At 41.0% G+C, this 27,819-nt stretch overlaps 1 protein-coding gene across 1 annotated transcript in view; it reads left to right on the top strand.

The window, feature by feature from the left end:
• The window catches only part of runx1t1 (RUNX1 partner transcriptional co-repressor 1), a 54,714-nt gene extending 32,629 nt beyond the window's left edge, over positions 1–22,085 (top strand). Inside the window, exons 2-11 of the mRNA XM_054605950.1 lie at positions 2,947–3,084; positions 5,200–5,441; positions 8,006–8,095; positions 11,973–12,154; positions 15,296–15,558; positions 16,323–16,399; positions 17,098–17,293; positions 17,944–18,012; positions 20,461–20,651; positions 21,641–22,085. Of these exons, the coding sequence (XP_054461925.1) occupies positions 2,947–3,084; positions 5,200–5,441; positions 8,006–8,095; positions 11,973–12,154; positions 15,296–15,558; positions 16,323–16,399; positions 17,098–17,293; positions 17,944–18,012; positions 20,461–20,651; positions 21,641–21,970 (1,778 nt within the window). The 3' untranslated portion in view covers positions 21,971–22,085. The remainder of the gene's footprint in view (positions 1–2,946; positions 3,085–5,199; positions 5,442–8,005; positions 8,096–11,972; positions 12,155–15,295; positions 15,559–16,322; positions 16,400–17,097; positions 17,294–17,943; positions 18,013–20,460; positions 20,652–21,640) is intronic.
• The last annotated feature ends 5,734 nt before the right edge of the window (positions 22,086–27,819 follow it).

The raw sequence follows: 27,819 nt of genomic DNA, 5'->3' as shown, positions 1-27,819 counted from the left end.
CTTCTGGGAGCTACAGTGGATTTAAGACTTTTGTTTGATTCTTTTATGTCGCAGTTCTTCTCAGTAAACCTTAAGAAGCTACTCATTACTGCTCCTGAACCTGTCACTGGTCATGAAGCTTTCACTATGTATTTATATCTTGTATTTTCTTGTGATTGTTTCATTCATGTACATCAGGTCCCCTCTACTTATTTGAAATGGAGCTAAGGAGCCCTCTCTATTTACAATTTCAGTGACATCTCCATCTCTCACTGGCCTGCCTGCTAAAGCCGAGCTAGCGTGACTAAAAGACTTAGTCACAGTGCACCTCGGCAGCAGTGAGGCAGAGTGTAACTGAGGCTTGGCACTAGCTAACAGGCTTAGGCTATCCTGTCTCTCTCACATCAGTATTTCTCTTTCATTTCACCTAAACTTAAAACTATGGATCCAAACAGTCGGTGCAGAGGAACACTAACATTTCTATAGTCTGTATTACATTTACACACAAACACTAAGGGAATAATATGCAAAGTTACATGTAAAATATAAGATTAACCTCCTAACCCCTAGCCCTATTCCTCTGAAAATACAACATAACCAAAATAAATTAGAAATAGCTCCTCAACCATAGGGCTTATATGCATATATCGGGTCTCCTTTGAAAGGTAGGAAGCTAAATAATATGAATCCATTATAAGTAAACTGAACTATATTTCAATACAAGAGGAAATGGAGAACCAATGAAGGAAAATTATAGGATTTTTACCTTGTCTGGTATACAATCTTAATTTCAGAGGCAATATCAACAGTAATATTAAGATCCAATAGACAATAATGCGACTGAATGTCTTCTCCTACTCTTTGACTATAATTGTAACTTGATGACAATACACTAAAATACAACATTTATGATACAATTTATAAAGATATACCCAGGCAGTCCCAGTGTTTTGGCCATAGCCATGGTTTACCTACTTACTCACTTGGACTACTAGGAGTTTTACTTCAAAACACTATTTATTTCAATACAGCCATGTTACCAATGATGTACATATCCCCAACAAATTGAAACAGTTATAAACACAATGAATCTGATCAATAATAATATTTCTTGTAATATAGTTTGGACAACAAACACTGATTTACGGATTCTGAAAGCTAAAAGTCCTCATGTTTTCAAAACAGTATAACAATAATGTTTTCAAAAAAATAGACAATCCTGAAATAGTTTTACTTCTTAACTCCATGGGTTGCCTTCGGTACTGGGGGAACTCATTCATCATGCAAAAACACCCTAACACACTTAAGGTCTTGAGACAGCCGTGTGACAGGGACCACCCTGTTTCTGGAGCATTCACCCTTACCACCCTGATTACAGACTGTGTGTGTGTGTGTGTGTGTGTGTGTGTGTGTGTGTGTGTGTGTGTGTGTGTGTGTGTGTGTGTGTGTGTGTGTGTGTGTGTGTGTGCCTTTACCGTGTGTGTGTGTGTGTATGCCTTTACCGTGCCTCTGTGTGTGTGTGTGTGTGTGTGTGTGTGTGTGTGTGTGTGTGTGTGTGTGTGTGTGTGTGTGTGTGTGTGTGTGTGTGTGTGTGTGTGTGTGTGTGTGTGTGTGTGTGTGTGTGTGTGTGTATGCCTTTACCGTGCCTCTGTGTTTGTGTGTGTGTGTGTGTGTGTGTGTGTGTGTGTGTGTGTGTGTGTGTGTGTGTGTGTGTGTGTGTGTGTGTGTGTGTGTGTGTGTGTGTGTTTCTTTGAGTCAAAGCACATGCATCCACTTCATGATTACAGCTATATATTCCCAATGTCACAGATAGCACTTTTGTTTCTCTAGCAGCCCCTCCCTTCCCTCAACCCTCCCCCTTCCATCTCTCTCTCCTTTCTCTTCTCTCCCTCAACCCTCCTTCCTCTCTTTTTTTCCCCACAATCTCCCCTTCACAATGTGCCACAGAAACAGTTGATAACAGTCTGTTGACTCTGTGTTAATGCTAATGCTGAGGGAAGGTGTGTATCTTATCTTGCACAATATGGGCTTAGACCTCACAGCTAGTGCAAGACGTTGATAATGTCTTGTTGTTGCTGTCATACATTAGATATGCTCAGTTATTTGCTGAGCACAAAGCAACATGCATTAGGGGAAAATAGGCATGTCATTAAAGAAAATGTTTTGTTTTTGATTTATGTTTTATCTTTGAAATTACTTTTAAGTAGTGTGAGTATGATCTGGCTGTTTTTAACGTATCTGTTGTGCTTTAATTTTAAGGTTTCTGATTATTTTTGTCACAGAATATCAAATGTTAAAAACAAGTTAAGAACTGTTAGTATGTGGTGTGTATTTGTCATCTTAAATTAGGTCATTGTTCCAGTCCTGAACAGATGTGAATATAGTATCCAGAGGTACAAGCATTAGGGCTGTGTGTGTGTGTGTGTGTGTGTGTGTGTGTGTGTGTGTGTGTGTGTGTGTGTGTGTGTGTGTGTGTGTGTGTGTGTGGTGTGTGTGTGTGTGTGTGTTGTGTGGCTGTGTGTTTGTTTGTAATGAGCACTGCAGTCGTTAGTAGGGGAGGAGGGTACTGTGTCACCGTTCTGTACAGCGGGCATGCACGATGGCACAGATGGTGCTGGAATGAGACCTGAACCCGCGGCAGATTTACGCTCCTCTCTCGGGTGTCTGTCTGTGGGTCTGTGAGTCTCTCCTTTCTCCCCCCTCTCATTTCTCATCTGAGCATCTGCATCATGTCATCATGGCCGAACACATGATGCGGTGAGCCATCTAATACCAGAACTAGTATTCTCTCCCGCATCTCACACACGCTTTCTTATCAAATGAAATCCTGCTGCTGCTCATGTGCAGATTTTGATAAATAGGTCTTTGTGGAATGTGGTGCCTCAAGCTTAGTTTATTTCCTGTGTCAAGCCATCAGGATGTTATTTCTGGTATTTAATTACAACCTTTCACTTTGTCCTCCCTCAGATCGCACTGGGAAGCGCTCCACCATGCCCGACTCACCTGCGGACGTCAAGACACAGTCCAGGTTGACCCCCCCTACCATGCCTCCCCCACCCAGCACGCAAGGAGCACCCCGTAATAGCTCCTACACTCCCACCACATGTGAGTAAAGCAAGGGTTTATAGTTGTGGGTTAAGGGTTTATGGTGTCGCAATCATCTATTGCAATTGACTCTTCAAAGATCTAATAACAGTTATGTTGTTATGTTGTTACATATTTAACATTTTTAGGTTGTTTCCACCTTGTTTTCAGTATCAGTTGCGATACTGACTTTATTAAGCGGCTCGGTTATTTGTCGTGATGTAACTGATCCTCATTAAATACAGTTTTTTTGTAAATGCCATCGTAAAGTTCAAAATGCTACAGCATCCCTGGCCTCCTGTTCAAAGTTCCATGCAGTGTAGTATACACATTTTTACATTTGGGAAAAGAGAGCACTGTCATGGTATTAGATCAATACTTGGTATCAGCAAATACACTGAGTTGTGGTATAGTGGCATCGGTATAGGGAGAACTGGAAGAGTTGGGTTTGTGCATCCGTACATACATTGGTCGTTGTAGTGATGCTGAACATCAGACGCATAAGTAAAATTACACCTTAAAGGTTTACAGTGTGTTGCATTTTGGGGGATGTTTAAGCAGATATGGAATATGATATTCACAATTATTCTTTATTTGTGTGTAATCACATAAAAATAATAATTGTTGTGTTTTCTTCAGCTTAGAATAATACGTTCATATCTATATCGGGAGTGTGTCCTCTTCACAGTGTCAGCCATGTTGCGCCTCCATGTTTCTACAGCAGTACGTTACCTGAAGGCTGTCATATCACTCCGACACGCTTGTGAAACTGCCCTAACTTGAACTGCCGAGTGCAAAACTGTGGTGCTGCCAGGTGAACTGAATAAACATGGTTTTGCACTCTGCGGCTCAAGTTACTGGAGTCTTGCAGTGAGTAGATGCCTCCAAATCCTTCACACTGTGTCTTTAAGTCACCCATGCGGAATATACACAACAACACGCTGAAACAGAGCAGATATGCATGCACATACACATTGGAAAGAGTCGCAATATGCATAGCTGAAACCCCACAATCAAAACTTTAAAAGCCATCAGCATCTTAAGACCTCCGTAACAAGTTGCATTGAGCCTTCCCAAATTGCAGTCATTCCAAACAACTCCCCCCAACAAGTTCATTAACACCCAAGCTTACGAACCCTTGGAGCTTTGCCAAGCCGTTCACATAGCCTGTGACGAGCAAATTACACCCCAGTATTCACTTAGAAGTACATACTTAACCACTTGCATGAAGAGCACTAGAATCAAAGAATCAAAGGCCTTGCGGCTCGAAATGCTCGGAGTGCTCAAGTCGGCGTTGGTAGTAGTGCTGTTTCTCTGCTCCAGAGGCATTATTTTGCTCTCTTTCAATCACTTATCCTCCCTTTCTTCATCTATAGCATTTACTTTCTCTTTCTGTCTTTCTATCCGTCTGTCTGTCTGTCCCTCTCTCTGCTGCAAACGCTCACACTCCGCAATTAACATCGGGGCTTCCGTGCAATGAGGGAGGAAAGGCCCAGCTCTCTCATTACGCATGCCGAAGGTTTTAACAAAGCAGTATGCTTTGATTTCCACCCGACGTAATTGTTACCAGATGCAGTTTGAGTATCTCGTCTCTCTCCTCTCTTTACAGTGGCGGCTTTGGACGGCAGCCAGAGGGGGAGTGAGTGGATCGCTAGTCAAAACCTAATCTCATTAGTGAGAAAGCTTTATGCCGCCTTGTATCTCTTTGTACACCAACTCCCCCAACACATACACGCACACACAAACACACACTGCTCCCGTGCTCTGGCACGACGGGGGGGTCACAGCGTCCCTGCTTGTTTAGACTGCGGGGAGGAAGGGAAAGGGAGAAGGAGGTGCGGAGAGGCAACATGTCTCCAAATGCAGAAATATGTTTTTTATGAGATGCCGCAAAGGATCAAACGAGCCGCTATGATTGAAAACAAATGTTGCGGATTGTGAATGTTTTCAGGGGAATGTTAATCATTCCAAATCACTGGTTTGGTTTAGTGAAGCTGACGTATGCTGTTTGTTCACCATAAAGGCAGGGATTTTAGGTTATTTTTGATGATTTGCAGATAGCAAGAGTGAATGCAGTGCTACTTTTGCCCAATGGAATGCATCTTTCGTTTAACGCTATTTATTTGTCTCTCACAGTAACCAATGGCAGCAGCCACTCTCCTACGGCGCTCAACGGCGCTCCATCTCCTCCGAACGGCTACAGCAATGGTCCCAGCTCCTCCTCCTCATCCTCACTGGCAAACCAGCAGCTGCCGCCAGCCTGCGGTGCCCGGCAGCTCAGCAAGCTCAAGCGCTTCCTCACAACTCTACAGCAGTTTGGCAACGACATCTCACCTGAAATCGGCGAGCGGGTCCGCACATTAGTGCTGGGACTAGTGGTGAGTGGCTTCTGTGTATATGAGCTCTAGTTCAAAGGGCCCCTGAAGTGAAAATTGATATGGGGCCTTAAGTTAGCAGGAAGAAGTGAATCCATCAGTAGGATATTTGAAAATAATTCTTAGCATTTGTTCAGCATGCCTAAAGAAGCAGATGGAATGAGTTTACCAAAACCAAACAGTTTAAATAGTGTCAGGTTGGGTGTCGCTCACAGAGATGAATACTTACAATACTTTGAAATACTTATCACTGATTATTGTAAAAAATAAAAACAAGCCTTTCTTCAAGGCTTGTTTTTATTTTCTTATGTCAGAAGCCTCACCCATCTGGTCCTTCTGGCGTAAGTGTAAAATAAACACAGATTTGTGAACCTCTGCCTCCAGGCTTGACACAATGCCTCGCAAAACAATGGCAGCAGGTTGTCCTCTGGGAAAAAGAATAACATCAGACCAGGAGACTTCTGTCTTTATGTACCTAATCCAATTTGGATTTTATTGCATTTCACTTATTTAAATTAAAATATATACGACACGCAAAAACAGGCAAAACCAGTTGCAATAAAGGTTAGAGTTATCACTCAAATGTTGCAGGTATGTTGCATTTTTTACATTTATTTATTTAGCGAATAAAAAGGCTAAATATACAAAATTAAAGCTTTGCTCATATTAAGATCCACCTATAAACCTAAATTAGAATTTGTCTGAATTTGCGACCTACATTTATCCAAACTACAGAGATTTAATAAAACAGATGTGTTTCTCCAGCTTAGCTGACATCATTGTATGAAGGCAATATGAAACATGTGCAAATCTAAAGCTATACCGCGTGTCTATGTGATCTGAGAAGATTTGACTTAACGAGCAGGGGGATACAGAAATAGTGATTGCATGTTGTGCAGAAAGGAGGGGGCGGAGGGGATGGAGGGAGGATTTTTTTTAATTAGCCTCACAGAGCATAGCCTCCTTTTGGCTTCACAATGTTTATTATTCTCACCGTCTGCATATGCACATGCCTCTCCTGTGTCGTTTTGGCTCACATTCCTCCCCCCCCCCCCCCCCCTCTACATCTCTCTCTCTCTCCCTCTCTTCCTCTCTCGCTCACCGTCTCTCTGTCCCTCCCCTTGCCTTATTGAGAAGAGTGACACCGTTAATTAGCTAGTTGTGTGCTGGGGAGAGGGGGAGAGGGAGACTCAGGAGGTTTCACTAGCTGTCAAGAACAGCCCCTACGCAATCTGGGTGAACAGATGTAAGGCTGAATGTAACAAAATTCAGGTCTGGGAAATAACACAGAGAGTGTTGGGAGGAAAAATAATATCTGCTGGCTTTTTTTTAATGTTTGTTCTTCGTCTCGCTTGATTCTTTTGCTTTTTTTTTCTCCTTTGTTTGTATTTATGCTTGTTATAGAGCAGATACTTCTCCCATGTGCATGCTCTCCTTTTTATCCTCTCTTTTTCACTCTTTCTCTCTGCTTTGCATCGTGGGAATAGGCCATGTTGGAAATCTAAAATAGTGTCACGGCTGTCTTGTCTGTCTTTAATGTGAGTTACAGTCGAGACTTTGTTTTGGTGTTGACAAACTGAAACGTATAACCCACCGGACCCCCAACTGCTCCAGACAGACACTCCTCCTGTTTCCAACCATACAGAAAAGACTCAAATACCCTCTCCCACTAAATATACTACACCTTCTCTTTCCTCATTTTCTTGGTCTATAATGTATTTTGGTCACTTTGGTCTTATTTGGTCTGTGAAAAGAGCCAGGCAGTTTTTCGGTTGGCACAGATGGAGAGAGGTAGCACAGGCATGGAGCATTATGGCACGAGTGTGTCAGGCACATGTACTGTGTTGATAAGAATGAGGATGTCACCCATGTACACTTATACAACAGAAAGTATGTGTGAAAACATCCAAAATAATGTCCAAGTGATGGAAACAAAGTAAAAGCAATAAAGAAGGAAAAAAGATCACCTCCCCTGTGACGCTGCAAGTAAGCTCAAATAAAAGCTTCTATCATCAAAAAAGTTTTAAATTCCTAATATCCTGTGCAAAACTGCAATAAAGGTAATATTTTATTGGACATATATTACGGAATGCGCTCTAAAAAATAAGCACATTTTCACACATGTCACAGCTGTCTTTGGAATATTCAATTTTGTCATTTCTATTCATAATAACAAACAAGCAGACTTGAGCTAATTTGAAAAAATAATGAAATATAATTCAACTGCTTTTAAAAGTTTGCATAAATAAGGAGATTGCTTTTAAATGAGCCAATAACTCTAAAAAAACTAGAATTTTTCTTTTTTTAGATGAATCACAATTCTTACTCATGCAGCATATTCTTTTGATGAAGTGACTGCTGCATGTGTATTTGTTTTGTTAATTGAAGGAGATGTGTGTCTTTGTTTTCTGTGGCTCTTTTCACTGCGGCCTGCCCATATGCTTCCTATTACAAAACCCGAAACATTAACTCCAGGCCAGGATATAGCTTAGCTTCCAATAAGTAATATTTTCACTTAATGCCTTCCACATGGATTTATGTGTTTTCTCTCTCTCTCTCTCCTCCAGAATTCCACGCTAACCATCGAAGAATTTCACTCCAAGCTCCAAGAAGCCACCAACTTCCCTCTGCGACCTTTTGTCATACCCTTTCTGAAGGTAGATATTTAAATATGCATTTACCACAGAAGGTTTGCCTGCCTCCCTGACTGATCGACCTAATCTGGAAAACATTTACTCAGCCAAGATCCAGATGTGCATACTTCATGATATTTATGTCCATTTTCTCCCTCTCTTTATCTCTCTCTTGTATCTATCCCAAACTTTCTTTCTTTTTCCCCACAGTTTCTCTGCAATTTCACTAAATACCGTCGCTCTCATTCTGTATCTCACATCATCTTTTTTTTTCTCTTGCTCAATCTGTCAATATCTTGTTAATACTGAGGCTGATCTCACTCTTTTAGGTTCACTCTGTTTAACCAATTTTCAACTTTTATTTTAGGCTGTAGTTTTCCTGTGCAATATTTGAACTGGAACAAGTTTTTTTTGTTGTTGTTTTTTTAAGAAACTTGCTTAACATGTGCATGTACAGAGCACAACGACTGTGGTTGTGACCTGAAGACAACCCCCCCTTTCATGTGCTCTTATCCAGCCTCCACCACTTTCTCTGAGGCTCGCTTTGTCATCGATTCCTCATCCCACTAAGCCGCATTTTCAGCAAGTATTTCTAATTTCCAGCCATTAGCATGGTTTATTACCAGAGGCAGGAGCACTCTTTTAAGCATCCAGTCGGGCCTTTTATTTCAGCCCTTTTGTCACTGGTTACCTATTTTCAGTCACGTCTCATCTCTTTATTCCAGTCTGGGAGATAGAAATAAAGAGGGATATTTGGATTTCTGTTTGTATCTGCAGGTGAAACAGTGTGCATTTCTGTGCTTTTGGGCTGTTCGTGTCAGATAGGTCCATATTGTGAGTATCTGCAGGATTTGAGGAACTACAGCAGTCTGGAAGTGATACTGGTGGTGTCGGCGGTATGAATTGTTTTGGTAGTCAAAGATGACGAATGGGACTGGGGGTTTATATTGAGGGATGTACTGTGCAGCAGCAGTTTAGATCATGTAATGGGGTCTAGGTGAAGCTGAGATCAATATCAGTGTGCAACTGAGAGACGGAGAGCAGAGACAGGCGTGACATTTAACACAAAGCTCATTTGTTTCTATTATAGGCTCTGTTTTTTTTCTCACTTAATTTTTTCTCATTCCTTTCTCTTTCTCTTCAATCTAATTCTGGATTCCTCTGCATACCTCTTCCCCTTTATCCATTCCCCATCTCTTATTTATCCTTCCCCATCCTGCTCTACCTGTTTGTGTCTGAGTGACAGGCATGAGGTAAATGTTATTTGTGAAAACATACTTTATTCTATGCTGTGTGTACGCGCGTACATGGGTGTATTTGCAGATGGTTGCATGTTTGAAATGACATTCACAAGCCTTTATTATCCACTATGGTCCTGAGTGGATTTGGTATTGGTCCCATTACAATCGCTGTTACTGGCTGTTAACAACACTAACAGGGACTTTGTGTCCTCCCTGTGTCCTTCTTCACATCACTCCCTTATTCTAGTAGTATTCATATTTTTCTGCTTTGCCTCATCTTCTCATTTGTTCTCCCTCCATATCTTTCCGTCTTTATCCCTTTCCTGTCTCTGTTTACCGTCCCCCATCTATCCATCCTCCAGTCCCTCCTTCCCTTCCCTTCTCCTCGCCAGATGGTTAGTGTATCACTGGGATGGCTGCAGAATCAAAGATGCAACTCTTTTTTTTTTCCCTCCGTCGCTCCTTCTCTGCCTCTCTCTATCCCCAGTCTAATTTTAGTGTCTTGCCACTGCGGAGCCTTTAATGCCAGCTACCATATGGTGGCAGAGAGCAGTTGGAGGTGTAGGGGAGCTTTTATAGGTGCGTCGAAGCACAGCTGCAACAATGAGCGTCAGGGCTCAGCTTTTTCATTACGTTAATGTTAGACCAAGCCGACCCCTCCAATCCCCCCACCAAACACACAAACCCACTCAACTCCTTTCCCCCTTCTCTTAATACTAAACCGCAAATTGGTTGGGACGCTTTACTGGAAGGAGGCAATCATAAACCACACAGCGCCAGTGACGTGATGAGTTGGCGGGTCGCCCGCAACACAAGACAACAGGCTTACAGAGTAACAATGTTTCTCTAGTTTTGCTTTTCTTCTGTTGTGATGAAGTGAGAGGAGTGCTGTGAGACAGATGAGTAAACACATGTACCTAAAGGGAAAGAATAATTGAAATAGGACAATAAAGACATCTCCTAGATTCTCCTTCAAGTGCAAATTACACAGAAACAGAAAGTTGATGAAGTGCAGCATATCCTGAATGTGGCATATTCTGAATAGTTTTTTGGCATCGTTTGACAAAAATGACAAATCCAGTATTTTCACAATAAATCATCCTGGGCGGATTTTTAGCTGCGGCTGCTGAACACTACTTGAAATTTTCCTTTCATGCAAGTGCAGATGCTGGTTACCATAACGGCACAGAAGCAAATCGCTATACTTTGTCATATGAAAAATGATCCAGTCTCTTCAGTGGTCTGCATGTCTTGACTCAGACTTTTTGTTAATGCATCCCACATCTCTGGCAATTAGGATGACCTCTAATTAATGAAAGATGAGTTCACCAGGGTCAAAGCAATCTATTTTATGCTCTTTTTTTTCAGAGGGTAATTACGATCATAAACTATTAACGGCCCATTAACTCGGGCAGGTAAAGCGAAGGCCAGTGCTTGGCATTTTCTTTTACTGCAGCCAATTACCGGAGAGGATTTTGTATGATTATGAAATATAAATCCCACTAAACAAATCATGGTTGTGTTTTGCAAGTATTATTTTTGTATGCAGTTGGCAAGGACAAGATTGAATGGTCAAAGAAACAGAAGCAAAATTTGTGAGCTAATGTAGGACTGGAAGAATGAAAGAGCGAATAAAAGCCTTTGGATTATCAAACTGGAAAAAATAAAAGGAAAGGAAACAACAAAGCATGAGACTTGGAGAGAGATTATGTTATTGAGGACAAAACAAAGATTAACAGACCTAAAACTTAAAAAGATGGCCTCTCCAAAGGCTCTTGTGATGTACCTCGCCAAAATAGTCCCCACTCTAATTCTGAACCAGCCTGACGAAACACTTTCATCTTCTTGCTTCAAAACGCTCCCCCATCAGATGTCTTTGAAGTCTGCTCGCACATACCTGCATGACCCTGTAACTCCACACAAGAAAGCTTACCCCCTTGTTATGTCAAAGAGATTGAAAATAGCTGCTGTTTCTTTTATATATAAAAAAAAATGTATATGCCAAAGAGAAACTTTTTGGGTGTTAATGCACTCTGGGTCACAGGAAGTGGCGGTGGTTCAGTGGTAATGAGCAAACAGGGGTCAGATGACATGGAAGAAATGGATCTCTTGTTATCTCAAAATTGGTGCTTTTGGAACGAAAAGAGTAGGAAAAAGCTTTTATTATAACATCATATTTTTATGTGCTTAATGAGCTTTACATTTTGTTTCAGATCAAAGAGATGCATCCATCTGGTTGAATTTATCTTTGTTGTAATTTAATCATCAACAATTTATGTTATTATATTTAGCACATGAGTATAACTTGAATATTCCAACTGCATATTTTCTCTTTTAGGAGCCTAAATTGACTTGATTTGATTACCCATAAAGCGATGCAGACACAATTGAATATGCATTTTATTGTTTAATGCCGATATGAATCTTCATTATTATGTTTTTCCTACAAAATGTAAGACAGTGTAATAAAAACAGCTCAGCCCAAATTAGCCACACAAAAAAACATCTTAAAAAGACGGGTGAATTTTTTTAAACGCAAAAAGGCAGATGTGATATTTATATTCTTGCATCTCTGCAAGAAATGGTTGTCAGCGATGTCTAAAACATCCAGCACAACTGTTACATTTCCTCTGGTAATACAGTGATGTTTCCCTCTCTAGGCCAACCTGCCACTCCTTCAGAGGGAGCTGCTGCACTGTGCCAGGCTGGCCAAGCAGAACCCAGCTCAGTACCTGGCCCAGCATGAGCAGCTGCTCCTGGACACCAGCACCACCTCCCCAGTGGACTCCTCCGAACTCCTGCTGGACGTCAACGAGAACGGCAAGAGAAGGACGCCAGACAGGTGGGTGAATCAGAAAGTCAGAACACTATTCTGACGGTATGGGACGGATTAACATTAAAGCAGCTGAGTTTTTTTTTCCTTTATTATTTGATCTCATGCATGAATCCCTTTGAGTCTGCCTGCGTCTCCATGAACCCATACAACGCTCCACAGGCACAAGCTGAGCCAACGCAGGGCAATAGTGTGATGTGTTAATGTATGTATGGGAAGTGTCTGTCAGTGTGCCACCGGGCCTCATGACGTGCTCCGTTGGACATCTCAGCTCCCGGCTCCTGCTCTTAATGGGCCAGAACTGAGGAGAGGAAGAGATGTGAAAAGTAGACCTAGCTAAGCCAGACACACACACACACAGACACACATTCTGAGGATAGAAAAAAAGGAAGGAAGGCAGTTGTGCCATAGTGGAAAGTGTGAATGTGTCAATTAATGTGTATAAATATGTATTCTGTGTAAATTATCATTTTTCTTCCATGCTTGAATGGTGTGTGAGTACACAGAGTGTGCCTGTGTGTGTCTCTCTCTCTCTCTCTGCATCAGTTGAACCTCCCACCCGAGCCAAATGATTACATCCGTTTGTTGTCACGGACTTTGGTAATGACTCAATGTTCTCTGCTCTAATGGACAAGCACTGAGACGTGCTGTCCAGGAACATACAGCACTGTAAAAACCTATAGTCATCTCTCCAACAGTCTTCCCCCGGAGCAGCAGAAACAGAAACAAACATAGAATCCGTCGGGCCAACGGCAAGCATGCCTGCATGTTCAACACTGTGACCCATTCCAGCCCAATTACGCAACTTTATTTGGTAGAGCTGCAATACGACTAAATAATACCATCAGAATCTGCACAGTAGAATCGCATTTTTTCTACCAAAATGGCTTTAAAAAGGGATTTCAGTAATCAGACTCAGCTATGCATAGACCTATACACATATTCTTCCATTAAACATTAATACGCATTTTTAACTTCATGAACATTTATGTATGTGCATTGTGGTGAGTTTGTGCCTCTGCTTCTAGGACAATGTGTGCATGGTCTTTTGAAATAAAGAGTAATTCTCCTGGGGTCTAAAAAAATTCAATACAGGCAGGGGATAGGAAAATGTACTTTTTATATTTGCTGAGGGACAAAAATGCCGAAAGCGATATTAATAATTTTCACCTCTCTCTTCCCCCAACAGTCGGATAGGCAGACTTTTTCTGTAATACCTGCATATTTGCAAGCCGTCGTGCGCTTAGGGGAGTGAGCTTAGGGGAAAAGGTGTGCGTGTAAATGTGTGTGTGAGAGAGAGAGAGAGAGAGAGAGAGAGAGAGAGAGAGAGAGAGAGAGAGAATATATGGAGAGAGAGAAAAAAGTAAGTAGGCATCTGTATTCAGTGAAAAAAATTGTGGTCTGATTGTGCGAATGTGTGTGTGCATTATTCTCTATTCAGTGTGAAGGGGGTGAGTATGGTTCATGTATCTGCACCTCTGTGCGTCTTTGGGTGTGTGTGTGTGTGTGTTTGTGTGTTGTGTGTGTGTGTGTGTGTGTGTGTGTGTGTGTGTGTGTGTGTGTGTGTGTGTGTGTGTGTGTGTGTGTGTGTGTGTGTGTGTGTGTGTGTGTGCCTTGGGAGATGGGCTGATAACACTTACAGATGAGGCTCCAGCACCAATACGGCTGGCTAAGCACCCCTGGTTTCTGCTTACCTCTGCTCTGCGTTCCCGCTTATTGGAGCCCTGCGTCAGAATATTGGAATTTGAATGGGAATCCTTAATTAGAGACAACAATGCACCATCGGTGCATTCTGATTAATACCATGGTCTGCAGGAAACTGACAAAGAATATCGCAGTACAATATGAATATGACGAAAAACATAACTACTGTAATTATCTAACAAAGCCGATATTTAAATAATAGCTGGGAGGCCAAAATTACTGGTACTGTAATGGCTTCCATGGTAAATTATAATTCTATATATATTTACAACATTAATTTCATCAGCGATATACAACATAATTAAATCCAACACTGTATTGCTCTGAATTTCTCATTTTAAGAGAAATGGTGTTGATCAAGTCTAATCCATTCGGCTTTTGTCAATGGACTTTCATAGCAGATGTTTCACAATAAAAAAGTCGTCCATGTGATTGATGGAATTACACCCCTTGAAATAATTTTAATGTGAATTAGGGGAACTTCATGTAAATCAAGCTCACGTATGTATATTTATTAGGAAGGTTATGGATACACACATCAGTGCATTGTATCGGTAACTGTAAAAGTGTTTGCATGTGTGTGCTGCAATGTCTGTAGATATAAACATTGTTGCAGCAGGAAGGCTGGGGAGATACGAGTGTGGTTGGGGGGGAGAGAAGAATGGATGGATGAGTCGAGGGAGGCAGCGAGAGACGGACGGATGGAGGGAAAGAGCATATGGAGAGCTGTGGATGAGCATTAGGAGCCCATAAAAACAGCTCATTAAGAAGTTCAATCTGTTCATCGGAGAGAGAGATGGGGAGGAAGAGGGGGGAGAGAGAGAGAGAGAGAGAGATAGAAAAATGAAGGAGTGCAGATAGTGGGGGAGGATGGCAAGATTTAACTGTGAGCTGACAAAGCTGAGAACACACACACAGACACACATGTGTAAGAATGCGCACACACAAACACACCTGGTCACATTAATCTTCGGAAGCAGCCTTACAAAATTTCACCTGATCCCTTGGAAGGTACTTTAGTGAGTATGCATGCATGTGTGTGAGTGCACACTGTAGTTGTGTATGTGTACGTATGTATGAATGGATGTGAATGAATCTTCTCCATGAAAGAATTCCACTATGATTCCTGCAGTACATTTCTCTTTTAACATATCAACTCCAGCATTAAGTGCAGCACAAATGGGCTGAAGAGTTGTACGAAATAACTGTAACAAACAAATTATGAATGAGACAATAGGTGTGATATTACCATACCTATGATTTTTCCTGGCTCTTCTCCTCTTTTGCTCTATCATTTCACTTTACTTTTTCTACTCATCCATTTTATCTAGAGTCCAATGTTCAGGATTCTTCCAAAAGAGTCAACTAAAGACACCCACTGGAAGACAAACCTATTTACATAAAGCACTATAAGCAGTGACAATGTAATACTCTTTCTTCACCCAGAACCAAAGAGAACGGCTTCGAGCGAGATGGCGCCCTCCACCCGGATGTTCACCCTAGCAAGCGGCCCTGCACCATAAGCCCCGGCCAGCGCTTCAGCCCGTCCAATGGGCTCTCCTACCAACCCAACGGCCTGCCCCACCCGGGCCCGCTCCCTCCGCAGCACTACAGGCTGGATGACATGGCCATCGCCCATCACTACCGCGACACCTACAGACACCCTGCCTCCAATCATCGGGAGATCAGGGACAGAGCCAGACCTATTGGTGAGGACATGGGGGAGGACGGGGGATGCAGGACTGTGGGTCCATACATTTGGACTCCACTACATGGTACACTGTCGGAGCTTTTCCTTTGTAGCACTACAAAGATAAAAATAAAGAGGATTTTACATACACAAGTAAACAGTTGCAACAGTTACATCATTTTTACATCATTTCATCACTGAGATCTGTATCCATTTTAGTAACACTGATTATCACTAAGTGTTCACTTTAGCCTGGTGGATGCTTGTTGGTACACTAGACTGATAAACAGTCCCTCCGACCACAAGGCCGTCCTGCTGCCTCAGAGACGCTGAGGCCACTCTGACCTGATGGCTGACTGAAATTATGCGCTGTGAGATGTATGAGCGCCATACAGAAGCACATTTAGGCGCGCCGTTGTTGAATTACAGACATTTTTTTCTGTGTAGACCGAGCCTTGATGAAGCTGTAATGACGATGTTGGCTCAGCTCTAAAAATAGGAGAGACATTTACCATGTCTTGCCTTGTGATGGATGTTTATTGGACTGGAAGCTCAGTCATTTGAGTCCTGCCCTCAGGGTGGGAGAGAGATATGGAGACAGCAAAGAAAAAGAGGGAGTGAGGGAGGAGGAGAAAGAAATGGATGGAGAGAGAGTTTCAACCAGGGACCAAATGAAGGATGTGAGCGATGGAGTAGCGTTGCATTGTTCCTCTGTGTCATACCAACTTGCCCTTTGTTTATCTGTCTATCTGTCTGTCTCATTGCTTACAGGTATGCATACAGGGACCAGGCAGGAGGAAGTGATCGACCACAGGCTGACAGACAGAGAGTGGGCTGAAGAGTGGAAGCACCTTGACCATGTAAGAAAAGTAATAACATTTTTTATTACTATACCTTGACTAACAGAGATTATCTAAATCCTGATTTCAGTCATATTCAATTGTTGTATATCCCATTGTATTTTAAGACACAGTGAAGAGAAAAAGTGTGTTTGTTAACTGCTGTGCACAAAATAAGAGTGACCTTAAAGGGTTTTGTGGGCTGTTAAAAAATAGTTGTTTGAGATCATCTAAATAAAGGTTTGACATTACATGCATATCAAGAATAATAGAAAGATTTTTATTTATTTTTTCATAAAAAAATCAAACAATCATACAATGTAAACATTGCTAAATTATTGCTTGTGTGTTCACCTCCGGAGTTGTAAATCCAGACACATGCTCACTACGTGAAGTGTATCTAGGGTCACATTTGTGATGCTGTTTCACCTCACAGTTGTTGGTATTCAGCAAAAATTGAGTCACTGAGGGACATAATGTGAACACTGAAGTGATAAAGTCAAGTGGAGAGGTGTGACCTTTCAAAAGTGAGAGTGTGTCTAGTGTTTCACTACAGAACTCCATGAAACATATGAATACAATAATGACACACTAACTAAAATAACATCACAGATGTCGGGTTTAATTAAGAACCCCACCTGCTGCCTTGCTGAATTTAAATCAATCCCTCCATGTCTATTTGTAAACTCAGCGCCTTGTCCGCTCCCTGTCACCCCCAGCTGCTGAACTGTATCATGGACATGGTGGAGAAGACACGGCGCTCACTGACAGTACTGCGCCGCTGCCAGGAGGCCGATCGTGAGGAGCTCAACTACTGGATACGACGATACAGCGACGCCGAAGAGCTGAAGAAGGGCGCCACTAGTGGGCAGTCAAGGCAGCAGAGCCCGGCAGCACAGGAAAACGCAACACCAGGTAGGGGATCACACAAACTGCACATGTATTAGAGAGCTATTCAAGGACATAGTGGAGAAAGCAATTAGTATATTTACAGGTCTGCTTAAAGCCATGTTCCAGTGAGTTTAATGAGTTATGGTTTATGTTTCCATTACATTTTAGGAACACGTCTCCACTGGTTGTTCCACTTTTTTTAGTCTTTCTTTATGCGTTTATATATTCCACTTCCTCTATTGATCCTCTCCCCATCACACCTTTGAGGTGGAACTAATGTACACAAATACTTTCTTGCAATCTGTCCTTTTTTATTTAGCTCTCTTAAAGGGATAGGTCGGATGTTTTGAAGTGGGGTTGCATGAAGTACTTCTAGTACAAGTTCGTACATACTACCACTAGGCCATATCATCTACGTTTTAATGACTATACCGATGACCGTCAGTTGGAAATATTCATGTCCCCTGAAAACAAGAGCCATTTTACATCTCACTAGTTTATAGCATCAGTGACAAATAAACTGAATGACTTGTTTTGTTCCTCAAACCGTGACTGAAACATCAGGGTAACCAACAGGTTCTACAACATACTGATTTGTACAATCTTCTGTTCTGTGTCATGCACAACGTTGGTTGATTTCAAATTACCATGGCTGTGTGTTTGTGTCTCCCCAGAAATTCACAGGGAGCTGCTGCACCGGCCTGTTTCTGGATACGTCCCTGAAGAGATCTGGAAGAAAGCTGGTGAGCAACATTTCCATGCCTGCTGTTATCACACAAACAACACACACACACACACACACACACACACACACACACACACACACACATACACTTTTCTCTTTCTCTTTACCTCTCTGCAGTTTTGAAGACATTTTGTTTTGTAGAAATCAAGTCTATCTTTTTCACCCAGATGAGTAAGGGCTGGAGGAGGATGAGAGGCGCTCCTTAGCCCCCACCCTCCCCGTCTCATGCCTGTGTAGTCTGCTGGCTGAAATCTCCACCCCTGGTACACGTTTATTAATGTGTCAGGCTGCTCTTAGCAAATGATTAATATTTGATACAGTAGAGAAGTTAAAAAAATAAGAGTTTCCCCACCACATTGCACACTCCAAATATGATGTCAGGTTGTAAAACGATTTTATTGCACCAGTCAAACGAGGGACATAAGTAGCTTTAACAGCTGGTCCATTGGTTCTGCTGGTAAAAAGAACTACGTAACAAGACTTGGTATCTTCTTGCTTTTGGCACCTTTGTAATCTCCTTAGCAATAGAAATTGCAGCTATTCTATTTAACCAAAGTGTTGTAAAATTGTAGAGGGAAATTTGTAGAGCCAGTTAAGATCAAGTATTGAAAGTAATTTGTTGCTTTAACAGCTTTGATTAGTAGCCATTACACTTTTAGTGTACACAAACAGCATTCTTTAAACTCACGAGCGCAGCTGCAATCACCATTATGTGAAATGCTGTCCTGAAAAACTGAAATTTTTTCACTCAGGGCTCACTGCTCGAGGAATCCACTTTGTATTCACCGTCACTGATACAGTATATCTGCTTTTTAAACCCCTTGGAGAAAAGAAATTGTCCCCTTGCTTGACCGAGCATGATGTGTGAGATACTCAGAACAAGTAATATGCATTTAAATTGAATTGAGTATCACCATTGGGACTCTGCCTGCTCTCCAGTCCTCTCATCCCCTCACCAGCTTTGATCGATCTTCCATCTAAGGCATTTGGTGTGTAATCACAATTCCATGCACAAGGCGTATATCACACGGCACCGGGGCAATTTCCATGACTTCAGGCAGCACAGTAGGTTAAAGACAAAACCACCCTGGTTTGAAAATTTAGCTCAATCACGGTGGAAAGAAAATGTCTGTCTTTAGAAAAGCACACATTCTGTCTGATATTGAAAACAGATTTTACATATGTAATACAAGTGTAATGTCTACAAAGGAAATGAAGTAAAGTAAACCGTATTTGTCAGACATAAAGCTGTATTTATCTTTTGTCTCTAGGATAAACGGTGTCTGCTATTTCTCATTCTCTCTGCATTCTTCTCCGTATTTCTTTTTCACTTCAGTCGCATATATTCTGGCTGAGGAGAGACTGATTTAAATGTGACCTAGGGAGGATTGCAAAATAGGATTTTTAACACAATGGAGTGTGGCGTTGAATACATCTGTTTGAAATGGGCAAAATGTTTACAGTTGGTGATAAATATTCAAGCACCTTGCACGGTGTCCTACCGGCTTCCCACTTCCCTCACCACATGGGCCTCTGGGATCACAATGGAAATGCATAATTTAAATATAAATTGCCTGATTTGCATACACAATTAGTCAAGTTACAGGCTTGATGGGAGCAAACAAAAAAGCCCTCCTTTTGCTTTGACGTTAGATTGGAATTCCACTGCTTAACACCCACATGGCAAGGTTATTCATTACACAAAACAGGTATAAAATAACACATTGCTCCATCTCAAAAGTATGTTTTCTGACTGATTACCTGGAATTAATTAGCCAAGGCTTTTGTCTCAAGGATAGTATAGGAAAAAATATAGATTTTGTTTGCTCATTGTCAAATATGATCCTTTAAATGTTTTGTCTTAGAACATCATCATTGACACATTAGGTTACCTATTGTAACTGATAAAACATGCCACAGTCACCGTTACCTCCTAAATGCCTTAATGATTAAACGAATGAAATTGATGTGTCATGTTTTAATAAACCCACTATCGTATATTTACCACATTTAAAAATATATGTCTGGTTAAATTTGGAGTATCCCAGGGGGTACCTGCAGACAAAAGCGAAATAAGCTTTCCACGTGAATTAATTCTCATCATCTAAATACAAGGCATGTCTTTTTCACAGATTTTGTCTTATCACAAAAGTGAGAGAAGCCATTAGTTTTATGGTTATGGTTTCTATCCTCCAGATGTGTTACAGATTTAGCACATGAAACTGCTTTTACCATTATTCTCTCACAAGGCAGAATACAACTTCTGTCGAATTAAACTGTCTCAGAAAACTGTTGATAAATGTTTGTATCTAGAAATAGTAATTGTTGTTGTGTATCCTAGACAGTGTGCTCATTGAAAATTGACTCCCAACGACAGGATGACACAATGCACACTACATTGCAGGTACGGGAGGCTTGACTTCCTCTGTGTCCACACTCTTTCCAGAAGAGGCTGTGAATGAGGTGAAGCGACAGGCCGTGTCAGAGCTCCAGAAGGCCGTCACAGAGGCCGAGCGTAAGGCTCACGAGATGATCAGCACCGAGCGGGCCAAGATGGAGCGTACGGTAGCAGAGGCCAAGCGACAGGCGGCCGAGGACGCGCTCTCCATAATCAACCAACAAGAAGACTCCAGCGAGGTAAGAATATACACAAGCGCTTCAAGACATCAAAAGGTGTACCCTCAATCTTTCAAAGACATCATGAAAGCTGTCATCACCTTCCTTTTGTTTGGTAGTTATGGTATGTATTTGTTGTCACTTTGTCTACACTTAAGACACCAGCTGTTCTAGTAACTCCCAAATGACACCGATGATAGGATCTCTTTTGTATTTTATTGTTGTATTCATGAAAGCCAATTATAGTCTACTATGTTTCAAATATCAAAGAGGTTTCTGAATATTGGCAGCTTTAAAAGTGTTCCTGCAAATAGAAGTTATTTTATAGTCAGAAGGGAGAGAAGAGTAACGCAAAACAGGGTCAATCTAGCATCTATTTCCCCTCGCTTTCCTCATTCCTCTATTTGTTTCCGGCAGAGTAGCTAGCATGTTTAGAGAGGTGTTGCCAATTCAGCTGAGAGGAAATAAGGGAAGGAGCTTTCATTTGCCGTTCACCATTACAGACCTTGACGTTTAATCAGTTAAGTGTGAGGGAAATATGGCTCACATCTGTCATTAATTGCAGGAGTGATGTTTATGAGAGAAAAGCACCCCAGAGGTAAACTTTCAGATGCAGTTTGTAACCTTGTTCTCCTGTTTCCCTGTGGATAGGCAGCCGCTTTGACATGCTCTCCCTGCAATTTCTAAGACCTATAAGAGGCCATAAGTGTTATCAGAGATGGGTTTTTCATCTGTCTGTGGTTTGCTTTAAGCTGAAGGGTTGTAAAAGGAGAGACTACTTCTGTTAATGTGCAGACTGTTGCACTGATATCTGTTGCTAGTTCTCTGTTTGTGGCATTTCGATATAACTAACACATGATAAAGTTGAGAATAAAACAAACAAGGTGTCCTAATTACAGTTTAATAAAAAATCTGAATTGCATTAGCTCAACTTGCCAATTGTCTGGATTGTAAATTATTCTGCTGTATTATTTGTGTGTTAGGTAACTGTGTGTCAATCTGTCTGTCAGAGCTGCTGGAACTGTGGCCGCAAAGCCAGTGAGACGTGCAGCGGTTGCAACACGGCGCGCTACTGCGGCTCCTTCTGCCAGCATAAGGATTGGGAGAAGCACCACCATGTCTGTGGTCAGACCCTCCAGGCCCAGCAGCAGCAGCAGCAGCAGGCCAACCAACAGCAGGGAGGCGTGCCGGGTTCAGAGACCCCTGCTCCCATCAGCTCCTCCGCCTGCACCCCGAGCAGCGGGACCGGAAGTCCGGCTGCTACCCCGCCCGCTGCTACCCCTCGCTCCTCCACCCCCAGCACCCCGTCCTCCTCTGCCCTGGATGGCACACCCCGCTAAGAGACTCACACGGAGGATGGAGGCCAAGGCCCCCTGGGGCTAAACAGCTAGCCCTCAACCCCACAAACAGCATGACTGTCTACATTGCCTTGCAAGGATATTAAGCTAATGTGGCTAACAGGAAGAGAAGGCAATGCTTCTGTCTATCTTGCAGCGTAGTCATAGAAGGAGGAGGAGGAGGAGGGGGTCCATAATCAGGTCATATTGACTTGCCATGACTTTAAAGAAACACAAAGATATTCTTTGTTTTGAATGAATGAATTTAAATATTGACATCCTTTTATCGTTACACTTGCTATTCTTGTTGTCTGTTTGTCGTCGTGCCTGTTGTTGTTAATGTTGTTGTCATTGTAGCTTATATTATTTTTTCCTGTAAATATTAAGAGACTGAGCAGAGATACCCGTGAACTCAAGACATGTATATCTGACTCCCCCTTTTTTTTTTTATATATATATTTTTTTCCATCCTTGAATTATTGCTTAATTCCTTCCTGTACCTGGGACATGAGACTAGTCAACTTAATTTTACCAAGCAGCACCAAGGGAGCATAACTAGCGAAGTCATCAATACTCTTTGTTAAGAACGATAAAAGATAACCTGAAAGACAAAACCAATGGAAGGATGGATAAACAAGTTTGCTGCCTTTAGAGAGGAGAGGAACGGACTGAATCTCTGGCCCACAGACAGCCATGAAACGGGCAGATGTGCAGCAGATTGCAAGCAGAGCCAGCTGTTCAGCCAATGTTATTTCCCTCTCACTTGTAATAATATCCAGGTCAGTGGTCTGGGAAATACAAATCCGTCTCCCTGAAGGACATTAAAGGAAGAATTCTTGGATAAGATACAAAACTTTGCCCACTGCACATGTGGAGGATGTACTGACTACAATTCGCACATGCATGCTTGGTGGGTCACAGAAGCTCTCAAACAGGAAGTGAAGTCATCGACCCACCGGCGAGACTGTCAAATCACCACAACAGCAGCCGCTGGGCCACTCAGAGCTGGAAACCTACAGTGTGGAGAACTCAGTAGGAAGCTCATTCTGCACTCCGGACGCTCCCCTTCTGTCTCAACTCTGAAAAACATTTTCATCTTTATCATGATTTCTTATTCTTTTTCTGTAGATGTCATGGTGTTTAAGACTTCTGTCCTGTGGTGTCACTAAATGGTTATTTATTGTATATGTGTTGGACAATTGTGACAATGCATAGTACTTCAACCACACTCTAAGTCCTTCATAACTCTCGCTCTCTCTAGCAAAAAGAGATAAAAAAAAATAAGTGTTATCTTTTTTTTTCCAAGCTGCTTTTCTATTCTGTGTGTAAGTGGTAGATCCCTTGTAGTTCTATAAGTTTCACTTCCCCTTCGCCCTCAAGAAAAGACACAAGCTATATTTCAGAGCTGCTACTTGAGTCCGACCCAGATCTTTTCTGAGAGCTAGCATGTTGCGCTGAATGCTAACCTTAATGTTTTGTACAAGGGACATACATACGTAAATGTATTTGCACTGTCACAGAGGTTATTTCGGCATGCTTCTTTTTTAGCATACTTGTGTTGTCGGTATAGAGCCATAACTCATCAACCATTTTGTATGTAGTGATAGCATTATCTGTTTTCACCTATTTTGGGATGGGGCTTGTTGGAAAAATGTAAAAATCACCAAACCAACTTTTTTTTCTCCTTCTCAACATGTTAACAAAAGCGGCCATAACTTTGTTTTGGAATAGTTACAGACAGTGCATGCACATTACTGAACGTTTGTTAATATCTGTTATTTTTTAGAAAAAACTTAAAAACAACCAAAAAAAGTAAAAAAAAATTACAAAAAATATTCTAACAAACTAACTTTCCAAATGCAGAGGTGTAGACTCCGATTGACAGCTTTAACACTGCAAAGCACCAGGTAACACACAGTATTAACACAAGAGATAAACAAAACAAAAAACAGCCAAAGACTGACACCAAGGACCAAAATCCTGATTTAAACAATTTTCAAAAGAGGTTTGTTCACACATATATTTGGTTATTTATTTCTTCACGTTTTGTTCACACATTCATGGAACAAAACCAACTTCAGTGTCATAAAAGTAATTCATTGAATCCTTTCTGGAAACAAACGGCACTCATTTTACATTGTGCAATGAGAAGATGTGAATTAAACATAGTGGACAGTTTCATAGCAGTGTTACATTTCAACTGGAGCAATAATAACTATTGAACACTGATGACGTCTGTGACCATGTTTGATCAAAAGTCTTTTTTATCTTGTTTGTGCATTTTCTCCTTACACAAATGTTGGATTAAGTGCCAATTTCAGCTTTAAGCAGTTAAGTTCTTTATTCTTAAAGAGGTGAATGTCAGACTGGGCTTTCACACCAATTCCATTTGTTTTTTTATTTATTTATATCAAAGTGTGTCATTTTTTCTGTTTGGATATATAATCAGTCACAGCTTTGTTGTAAACCTTCAATGTAAATCAAACAGACCTCTCATTCGCAGTTAGAGAGCACTTATCCTGACGCACACAAAAGCTCTTCACCCCAAACACCTTGGTGCTACACAGAAGCGCGTTACAAATTCTGACCTCAAGGAACAAGTGGAGGCCCACAAAGGTTCTGGGCTGTTTGCTCCCTCTGTACTTCCTCATCTCTCCCTTCTTGTCTAAATAAAATACACCTGCATTCTTGACTCATAAAGGGTTAAACAATCCAAAAAGGTGTCTGACACCCTACTAGCCACTCCTCAGAAGCTGTGAAGAAACAGCCAAGCTGTTTTAACACTAGTGTATTTGAAAGTATACAACAAATAATGTGTGTTCATCACTATCAGGGCAAAACCTGGGTTAAAAAAAAAAAACAGGAAAAAAACGAAGACAAACGTTAACGCTCAATAATTCTTTGAGAAGCTCTATTTTTTCTTTCTTCCCTCCTCTATGTGTGTTTTGCTACAAATTCCTCGGTGGCAAACAAGTCTCACTCTACCTCTTACAGCACGATAAGAGCATCAGTCGCAGCGCTGATACTGGTCTAGTCTAAACCAAATGGGCACAAGAGAACAGGAAAATAAAAAACCCAAAGTCGAAGCTCATACAGCTGCAAAACCATATCACTACTTGGTAACAATGCAGACCTCATAAATAAATGAAACATAAATGAATAGAAATGAGAAAAGAAAATGAAAAAAAAAACTTTTGTTATGTTACTTTATGCCTGTGGCGTTTTTAGAGTACATCAAGAGTGAATTGTTTGAACAGAATTTAAAAATTGTGCTAATTTTAAAGAAAAGTGTTTTGTCGATTCCTATTTCGATGATACAAGCTACTGTAGGGTCACAGATAAGAAATGTTGTTTCTCTCTCTCGCTCTTTTTTCTCCCCTGTTTTCCCTCCACCTTTTTCTCCTTTTCTCTGTTGTGAAGACATGCTAAAGCGCTTGTCGACTTGTCAGCGGGGCTAAAAATTCAAAAGAGGGTATTTACAAAAGAGAATAACTTGTAAAAAATGAAAATGAATAAAATAAGGCTAGAATTCAGGCATGCCTGTTTTTCACAATGGGGGGAAATGTTATTTAAATTTCCTTCTTATCAAGAAACATTGGGGAAATGTGTGGGGCCGACAGTGAACAGTAAAGGCCGTAGCATTAATCTGGGTGTGAGTTGAACTTAAAGGGTGGGAGGTTTTTTTGGGGGGTGGGGGGGGATGGGTTCTCTTGAGAAAATTTATTGTGAAAAAAAGAGCTCAAATGATTTGAAGTTGTTGTGCAATACTTATTTGAGACATGAAAACCACAGGTTAGTGGTAGGCTGACACTGGGCGGTCTCTCCATCGCCTAGAGTCAGTGTCCTTAGAGAGCTTTCCAGTCTACTATGTCAGAACTGTGGTTTCTTGTTTTGTTTTTGTTTTTGTTTCTTTTTTTAATTCTTTTTTTTGGGCTGTAAACTATGGTCTGTCAGTCTGTGAAACTTTGCAGTATAATTCTGGTATTGTTGTTCTCTTAACGGTGTAATAAATATGTTAATACCTGCCTCGGAGACTTAGACTTGAGTTATTTCATTACATCAGCAGCATCCAAGATTAGCACAACACAATCCAGACAAACACCAACATATCCCAAATTAAAGGGACTCTCCACTGATCTTACATCACCCATTGGTTAGTTGACTAAGGTTTTGAGGCCTTGAGTTAGGCGTTTTGGCCATCATCATCTTGGATTTTGGAAGTGGCCCTCTTGATTTTTTGCAACCAGCGAATGGAAATTACGATATTTGGATTGCGGAGGAGCGACATGGAGACGTAATATACAAGTCTTGTAGTGTTAGCAACCTGTCAATCACAAGGTAGCCACACCCTAAAGCATACCCTGCTTTATTACCTATTTTAATTTAAATTTAAAAAAAAACATTTTTAAAATGTAAGTCTTATTCAACACAGCATAATGTTCAATTTCCCAAATGAATGTCATGCTGAATTGAAGAAAGAAGCAATTAAAAAACACAATCTCATGTTACCAATGTTTACTGATGTAATCTGTGAGAAGTAGGGTCATTTTCTCATAAACCTTACAAATGACCATCCTTTTTTTTTTTTTGCAACCAGAGAAAAAAACTAGGCTAATACTTTTGTTTCTAGTTGTAGATTAGGCCATCTTTTTTTTTGTTGTTGTTGTTGTTGCAAAAAATGAATTAATTTAACTTATTAGCCTTCTCTAACCTGAAGTATTGCACTTGACTAAATTTGAATACGCTTCCCTTACAGTTTAAAAAGAAAAATAACATAAAAAAATACTGAAAAAGTATCGATAAACTGCGTGAGAAAGTAACTAAAGAAAGCGATAAATCAGGAGCCGTGTCTGCGGCCGCCGGAGGGCAGAGTTCCACAAATGGAACCTCCGCTCACCTGACAATCCGGAAGGAGCTCCGGGGGAGTGAAAAGTATATAAAATACACATCAGTAAAATAAAATGAAGGCTCACGTCATTATGTGCTATAGTTTCTATTATTGTAAAAAAAATTAAAGTAAAAATTAATTAAAGTTAAAAAATAAAAAATGATATCTGTGTATATGTGATTGCAGAGCGTCATTCATTTTTTTTTTTGAATTTGAGCAGTGCGACAGGAAGGCTGAGAGGACTAGTGTCATGCTGGGAGAGTGAATGCAGTTTAACTGTGGAGGACTTTGCGGTTCTCACAGGACTCGATGACGTTCAGACAGGTGAGCACGAAAACAAACTCACTGAACTCAGAATGGAACGCCAACAACCACTGCGTCGCCTGGCAACGCTGTTTATACACATCTGCATGAAGGGTCAGGCTTTATAATGTACGCAGCTAAACAGGGCTTGTTTCTTGTCCATATAGACTTTTTTTTTAAATTCTGAGTTTTGTCTAATTCTATATAGCCTATAGTGATTATACTGATGGGCAGGGCAGCTTCTTGCATGGTCAATGAGCAACTCCATTGGTGTATGAACCTGAGTGTGCATGGTTGAATGAAGGACACATTATAAAGCATTTACCATTTATCATGCTGTGGAAACAGATTTTTTTTGTTGGTTTGGACTTCAGGGCCAGGTTTCTGATGTTGTTCTACTAATATGTACAGTGACATAATGTAATATATTTTGTAGCCCAAAGATATTCTTTAATGTTACTTACAATAGTTAGTAACTTACTTTAATCGTAGGAACATATTTACACAACCAGTTTAACTTTCCTTGAGTAGAATTTCTGTAACAGTACATGAGGAAAATATTCAAGTAATCTTTCCATCTTTGGTTTTAAACTGTATACACTTAAGCAAAAAAAAGATGGTTGGAACAGGTGAAGGGTGGGATTATGAAAATGAATAAATC

This window comes from Anoplopoma fimbria, chromosome 10, assembly GCF_027596085.1.
Source record: "Anoplopoma fimbria isolate UVic2021 breed Golden Eagle Sablefish chromosome 10, Afim_UVic_2022, whole genome shotgun sequence".
In the NCBI taxonomy this organism is placed as follows: Eukaryota; Metazoa; Chordata; class Actinopteri; order Perciformes; family Anoplopomatidae; genus Anoplopoma; species Anoplopoma fimbria.
Note: the sequence above shows the minus strand (reverse complement) of the source record. Positions and strands in the feature narration are given on the sequence as shown.